Genomic DNA, 7,516 nt, shown 5'->3' with positions numbered 1-7,516 from the left:
TTTAAGGTACTTGAGGATGGGAACCCTCTTAAATTAAACCTCATACGGTGTTTTGTTATGAAACTTGTTAGTTAGAGACCGGTTTTGTGTATAACATGCAGTGTTGATAGCCTCAGCCCAAAATTTTTGAGCAATACCCGAATCGGCTATCATGGACCGTGCGGCTTCCTTGAGAGTTCGGTTTCTTCTCTCGGCCAGGCCATTTTGTTGAGGAGTCCTAGCACTAGATAACTCGTGTCTAATACCAGATTCATCAAGAAATGCGGTTAAGGTACTATTGGTAAATTCGGTACCTCTATCACTTTAATACTATTAATGCGAGTTGATTTTTCATTTTGCAAACGTTTAAGCAGTGTGATCAAGTTTGATGCGGTTTCACGTTTGGATGGTAAGAATATTACTCATGTAAACCTAGAGTAATCATCAATAACTACCATGGTGTAAAACATACCTCCTAGGCTGATGACCGGAATTTGTCCAAATAAATCCATGTGAAGGAGATCTAAGCATCGGTTAGATTGAATGTGTCCTTTACTCTTAAAGGTTGACCTAGTTTGTTTACCCATTTAACATGCTGAACAAACCTTATCCTTATTAAATACTATGTCAGGAATACCTTCAACTAGCTTTTTACCGCGAATATAGTTTAAAGTTTTCATGTTCAGGTGGTTTAGTCTTTTATGCCACAACCAGGTTTGATCAGTCTTAGCTATCATGCATACAGGATATTCTACCTTGGTTTTCCAGTCTACCTTGTAGATATTTCCTAGCCTATTTCCGGTTAGTAGTATAGTACCTTGAGAATTCTTAACTAAGCATGCATGTTTAAGAAATTCTACCGTGTATCCAACATCAAACATTTGACTGATACTTAGTAGGTTAAAACGTAGGTTTTCAACTAAGAGTACATTATCAATTGTCAAGTTACCATGGACAATCTTACCCTTGCCCATAGTTCTACCTTTTGAGTTGTCACCGAAAGTGATTAATGCACCGGTTTCTATTCTGATGTCGGTTAGCAGGTTGTTGTTCCAGGTCATATGCCTAGAGCAACCACTATCCAAGTACCATTCAGAGTTTCCTAGTCGTTTCTTTAAATCCTGCAAAATGTACATATTTACAATTGTTTGGTACCCACATTCACTTGGGTCCACATGCGGTTAGTCCCTTGGGCATCCAGACCTTGACAAACTGGACAGCTTTCTTTGCTAAGGTCTTAACCGTCCTTTTGGCACTCGGTTTTGGATATCTCGGTTTTTCTACGAAGGCTTTAAATGAGGGTGATCTGTGGTTTGATCAATGTGGTTGAGGATTGGTTCTCCTATTTTTGAGTATTTCGGCTTTTCTTTTCTCAGGGTCAAGCCATTTCTCAGAATCGGTTGGACCTACATAGGTTAGTTTTTCTGCCGTATAGTATGCGGTCAATTCCTCTTCAGCGGTTAAGGAACTTCTAATGAATTTTATAAGAGAAAGGTCACTCTTTGTGAACCTTACCTTGTCTATGGGTTTTTGGTCTTTGGATCTATCCTTTTTGTATCCTAAACCGAACATGCAAAAAGGATGTCTGTTATAACTACACATTTTCTTTACCATTTCACTAGATCTCTTATATGCGGCCATTTTATACTGGAGGCGGGCATTTTCTTCCTCGGTTAGTTCTCGAGCTGGTTCACTAGACTGTTCGGTCTTAAGTGGTGGTTCAGGTTCTAACTTGGTTTCTAAGGTAGGGGTTTCATCAGGTTCTATGATCTCTAGTTCGGTTATAACGGGTATTTCTGGTTCTGTCAGAATGGGTACTATAGGGTCGGTTCTAAAGTTGAGTTGCTTAGGTAACATGACTAATAGGTTCTTATACTCTTCTACCATATCATTTAGTGCATTGTATAACTCATCTTTAGTAAATTCTTCACAATGAGAGTCAAATACTTGTTCCTCATTTGCCATGAGGCATGTGAGTTCATCATCACTGTCACTGTGAGCCCATAAGCTTCCTCCATCATCGGCTATCAGTGCTTTTTGAACCTCACTTCCTTCACCGGTTTGTTGGTAGTTGTTTCAGTTATTTTGGTTATCCGATTTCCGGTCATCCCTCCTCGGTTTTCTACATTCCCACTTGAAATGTCCCAAACAGTTACAGTTATAGCATCTTACATTGGATTTATCACCATAGTTGTAGTTTGTCGGTTGGCTTCTTTTCATGAACCTCCCAAACTTCTGTGCAAGATCGCCATGGCATCCTCGGTGAACTTTTCGGCGGTTCTGATCGGTGCAGGTGCAGCCGGTTCGGTGGATGTGATCAGTGCTCTGGTTGAGGTTGAAGCCGAGACTTCTTCTTCAGTCCTAGATCTCATTTCAAACTCATACGCCTTAAGATCTTCGAATACATCATGTAGCTTCATTTTGCTTAGGCAGTTTGATTCCCTCATCACCATTGTCTTTATGTCCCACGCACTTGGAAGAGATCTTAAAGCTTTCATGATAACCTCCTTGTTGTCATACCTCTTGCCAAGAGTTGCAAGCTCATCTAGCACACCAGTGAACCGGTCACTGTATTCTTTCATTGTTTCTCCCGGTTTCATCTTGATGCTTTCAAACTTCTGAGTAGCTACCATTACCTTGTTTTCCTTTGTTCTTTCATTTCCCTCATGAATCTGAATAACCGTGTCCCATGTTTCTTTTGCGGTTTTACAGTCTCTGATCTTGCAGTACGTATTTCTGTCCACACTATTGGAGATCCGGTTTCTGGCATGATTATCCAGGTTGTTTCTTCTTCTGTCTTCAGCTGTCCATTCCTTTCTGTTCTTATCAATGATTATCGGTCCTTCGGCCAGAATGAACTCCATCTCATCATCCAAGGTGATTAGGTGTAGGTGCATGCGTGCCTTCCAGTTGGCAAAGTCATCACCTTCTAGCATAGGGGGCCTATCGAAAGACATGCTTGCTTGAGTATTGAAACTAACTACTCTGATACCAATTGTTAGGATCTAGGTCGCGGCTGGAGAACCGGAGTTGGGCCGGTTAGCGCGTTTCACTCAAAGAGTGGTGATTAATCTGGTTAGAGATTAATACCGGGGTTTCAATACTACACAAACTATCACAAACCCTTGAACTAGGTTCAAGCGCGGAAGAGGTTTGTTTCAGGTTGAAGCAGCACACTTATAGGATAGGTAGAACCGGTTTTGAATAAGACAGGTTTAGAAATTGATGGGTCGGTTTTTTGTAACTTGGTAATTCGGTTTAGGTAGTGTAGAGTCGGTTAGAGCGGTGTAGGTAGGTTAGTACAGGTCGGTTAGAATATAGAACCAGCAAAAGTAAGTAACAAGACAGATTTTTCTAGATGTTCGGAGATAAAACTCATACGTCACCCCTTCCTCTCGAAACCGCGAGAAGGATATTCACTAAGGAATACAAATACACTCCGATCGAGACTTATTTCCTGCTCGATAATACCCGTACAATTTGCACCGAAATTGTAAATACACACTTTAACTTTAGCACTTAGGATTTTTCTAGAGAGAGAACACAATCTTATCACTTGTAAAATAATTGCTCGCTGTGTCACCTTGTATCTCTCGTATCCCACTTGTCCCGTGTTTACTCTTCTTCAGCTGCTCTTTTTATAGGTGAAATATGCCAACGGTCATATTTCACTTCCTTGAATTTGATTGGCTGAGTAGAGGTTCAGTGATTCAGACCTGGCGGTCAATTGTTCAGACCGGGCGGTCAACTTTACAGAGTTGGCAGTCTGTTCTTCCAGTGTGTAAGACAAACCTGCTAGGTTTGTCTTTTACTCAATATGGTGACTGTTGGTTAGACAGTTGTCTGTACTTGGAAGATTGCCTTTCTAGTTATCCTGAAGTGGAAAGATCTTGTAGGACTGTCTTCTGCAGCATGCAGACTTTCCTCAGACTTGTATGAATATGGAAGTGTTTAGTCTGTTCCTTTGGTATCACTCTCAATAGATACCCGAAGTATCTTCTTGTGCTGGTCGGTCATTTTACTTTTCACCGGATGGCTTTCGTTGTGATTGGTTTAACCGGACGATTTCCGGTTATTTCTTTGCCTTCTAGCTGATCGGCTGTCTGGTGTTTCCGGTTTTTAGTTTTGGCCGATCCTTTCTTTGTGCGGTCATGTTCCGAATGTTCCTGGTCGGTTTAATAACTTGACCGGTTAATCTTCTTAACCGGTTCATTTGTTTGACCGGTCCGGTTCCTTGTTCCTACATGGAAAGTTTATTTATGTTAAGTTCTGTGAACCGGTCTAATTTTATCTAACAATAACCTAACCAAACTTAAGCTGAAAATGATGATGGCTATTGTCCGCGGTGACAAGATAGATTGGGGAGCCATTATCTTCTAACAGTTCTGTGAGATGGTGATACAGAAGGATGGCCGGGTTCAGGCCTTCGCAATGCAAATCGTCAAAATTCTTAAGTTCCTTAATGTGGAACTTGGTGAAGGTGAACCGCTCCCACCCAATAACATTCTCAACTCAGAGCAAATGAGTGAGAAGCTTGACGAAGCAATTAAGCCGAAGTCTTCCAGAATGAAGTCCTCAAAGGGAACCAGTTCATCCGCTCCGGCTGAAGAAGCTTCAAAACAAGAAAAACCGAAGGGGAAGGCGGTTCAAGCCGGGGCCTTCTAGAAGAAGAAGGGAAGGTAGAAGTCTTCCGCAAAGAAGAGCTCCAACAAGCCGGCTGACTTCGAGAAAACCCTTTCCTCGGACAATTCGCCGAAGAGAACCGGAGACGTCTTCCAGCCCATTCCCATCAACACCGTTCGTCCCATCAATGTTGACTCTCCATCACCAAGGCAAACCGAACCCTCGAGGAGCCACGAAACCGAGTCAGCATCAAAGGAGGAAGTAGAGGTTAGTATTCACTCTGAAAACTCCAAGTCCCCCAACAAGAACATCGACGAGATCATGGCTGACGTAGGTTTAAATACCTCGGAAGTCATTGTGGGCGTATTCCAAAACATTGCTAAGGAAACCGAAGATGATGTGTCAAGTCGTCTTAATCCAGCTGATCAGGTTGAGATACCCGGTCAGAGTAAAATTCATTCGGTCGAAGAAACGGCCAAAACTGTGAACATCACCCCTCCGGCTTAGGAGGGCAATACTGAAGAAAAGGAACCATCCGGTTCAGCGGGGAACAAGTCCATTCCAATCGACACAACGATCCAATCGGCCCAAGATGGGCCAGCTGATTCAAAAATCATACCTGAAGGACGAGTTCAGGTTAACAAGGGCAAAGAAGTTTTAATCGAAGATTCCGCGGTAAAAGGAAAAGGTGTTCTGCAAACCGGCTCCCAACCTGAAATTATAACCGAGGCCGAGGTCGTCATTTCCGCAGAGGAATAGGAGGAGATGTTTGAGGGGCTCCTTAGGGATATGGACAAAGATTCCAGTGAGTTGATATCACCATATCACTTATGGGTAAAACTCCGGTGTGAGACAAAGTTGTAAGATATGATCCCGACGATGAGCGGTAACAAACACTGGGAGAAACTCTTGGAATTAGAAGAATTGGCTCTCAAGCTGGCAAATACCAATGTTATCCAAGCCGCATTCAGCAAAACCGCGGTGATTCACGAATACGCCCGGTTACAAGCAGTAGAAGACGCTTTAAAGGAAGCAGAAGGAGCAGCTTTAACTCCTATTGAATCGAGAATGTTTGAACGGTTTCACCCAGTGCGGGAAAAGCTCATTAAAAGTGTTGACCGGCTCGACGCAAAATGGAGGAACGATTGCAGACATCACTTAACTCATGCCGATCTATATCAAAGCAAGCCTTTCTTTGGTGCCGGGGAGACATCCATGACAGTAGAAAACCGGGGAAGTGATCCTCCTCAAACTGATAAGGCTCCGGAACTTGAGCAGGTAAAGCAGGTGGTGATCGATACACTTACTTCTTGTCTTGGGAACTACAGTATTGCAACCGATGAGAAGATTACAACAGTTGAAACTAATCTGACGAACACCATCCGGGGATCAGTTCAAACTGAAATGGCCAACACCGCTCAAACATCGATCAGGTCGATGATAGATGAAGTCGTGCAAACTTCAGTCAAATAATTGATCGCAGAATCCGTCCAAACCCTAACCGCTCCTGTGGTAGATATGTTGCAGGCTATGTCTGTTCAGATTGGGGAGTTGTCCAAACTTCAAGTGAGCAAAACTCAAGAGCAAATCAATTCTGACGCCGAAACCGCAAAGAAACTGCAAGACGAAGAAAGGGAGAGGGAACGGTTAAGGAAGGAACTCGAAGACAAAGATCATGCGCTTGCCAAACAGTGTAATGAGGAAGAACAGGCAGCTCTCCAGGAACCCATACCGGCTCAACCCTCGCACGCTATGAAGACGAGAAATAAGAACAAGAGGAAAGCGGTTTCAGAGGTGATGAAGCGGGCAGAACGAAACAGTCAAAGAGTGATCGAACCAGTAAACGAAGAACCTCTTGACGAAGAAGAAGAGGACATCGAAGAACTCAACCGGCGTAAGAAGAAAGCGGTCGAAATCTCAACCGCAACCCCAAGCTCCAGACCGATTATTGCTCAAACGTCTCGACCACCAAAACCAGTCTATGCCGGTTTTGGATTCGGCAAAAGAACTCCCGGCATATCAAGTGTATTTGCCGGATGGCAAATTGACGCTGAAAGAAGAGACAGGGAATGGAAGGCAAGGGAAGAAGAAGAAAGAAGGCGAAAGGAAAAAGAACTTGAAAAGGGGGGACCATCCAAACCTTAGTTTCCTGTCTTTCTTAAAAACAATTTATTTATGTCTGTTTTTATTTCAGAACTCAGCAGTTTTTATCTTACTTTGAAGTTACTATTTCTCTTTAAATATCCTTTAAAAGATCACAACATGTTTTGAAATTTTCTTAAGCAGAAAAACTTCAAAAAGGGAGAAACTGTTAAACAGATTTTTCAAACCGGCCATACAGTACAAGTTTTGAATATTTATTCTAAATAATCAAAAAGGGAGAAATTGATAGAAAAATTAAGTAAGTTAATTTCAAACCGGGCATATAGTACAAGTTTTGAATATTTATTCTAAATAATCAAAAAGTGAGAAATTGATAGAAAAATTAAGTAAGTTAATTTTCAAACCGGCCATACATTACAAGTTTTGAATATTTATTCTAAATAATCAAAAAGGGAGAAATTGATAGAAAAATTAAGTAAAGTTAATTTTTGGAACCGGCTAGAAAAACTAAACAACTGTTAACTTCTATGTGCAGGAACAGATCAAATTGTATAAACCGGGTGGAGCCTCATAAACCGGCTGTTGAAACACTTCAAAGAAATCCAGTTCCAAGTGATCAAGTCAAGATCAAAGGAACCGGTTTTAACTCTCTCAAGAGACCGGCTAGCAAAGACAAAGTTTATATTCCAGCCGGACTATACTGCGTAAGACACAAACCGGTAACTACAAACTGTAGAGATGACGTAAGATGACGAAATAGACGTGTCTCGAAGGGATAAAAGAAGATAAGATCCGATCAGAAGCATGCGAG

At 42.0% G+C, this 7,516-nt stretch overlaps 1 protein-coding gene across 1 annotated transcript in view; it reads left to right on the top strand.

Moving 5' to 3' along the window:
* LOC124929706 (nucleolar protein dao-5-like) overlaps window positions 1–5,361 on the top strand; it is an 11,431-nt gene extending 6,070 nt beyond the window's left edge. The window contains exons 7-8 of the mRNA XM_047470105.1: window positions 4,738–5,031; window positions 5,110–5,361. Coding sequence (XP_047326061.1) covers window positions 4,738–5,031; window positions 5,110–5,361 — 546 coding nt within the window. The remainder of the gene's footprint in view (window positions 1–4,737; window positions 5,032–5,109) is intronic.
* Window positions 5,362–7,516: the final 2,155 nt, after the last annotated feature.

Source organism: Impatiens glandulifera, chromosome 1, assembly GCF_907164915.1.
Source record: "Impatiens glandulifera chromosome 1, dImpGla2.1, whole genome shotgun sequence".
In the NCBI taxonomy this organism is placed as follows: Eukaryota; Viridiplantae; Streptophyta; class Magnoliopsida; order Ericales; family Balsaminaceae; genus Impatiens; species Impatiens glandulifera.
The sequence above is the reverse complement of the archived record's forward strand: the minus strand, read 5'-3'. Positions and strand labels throughout refer to the sequence as shown.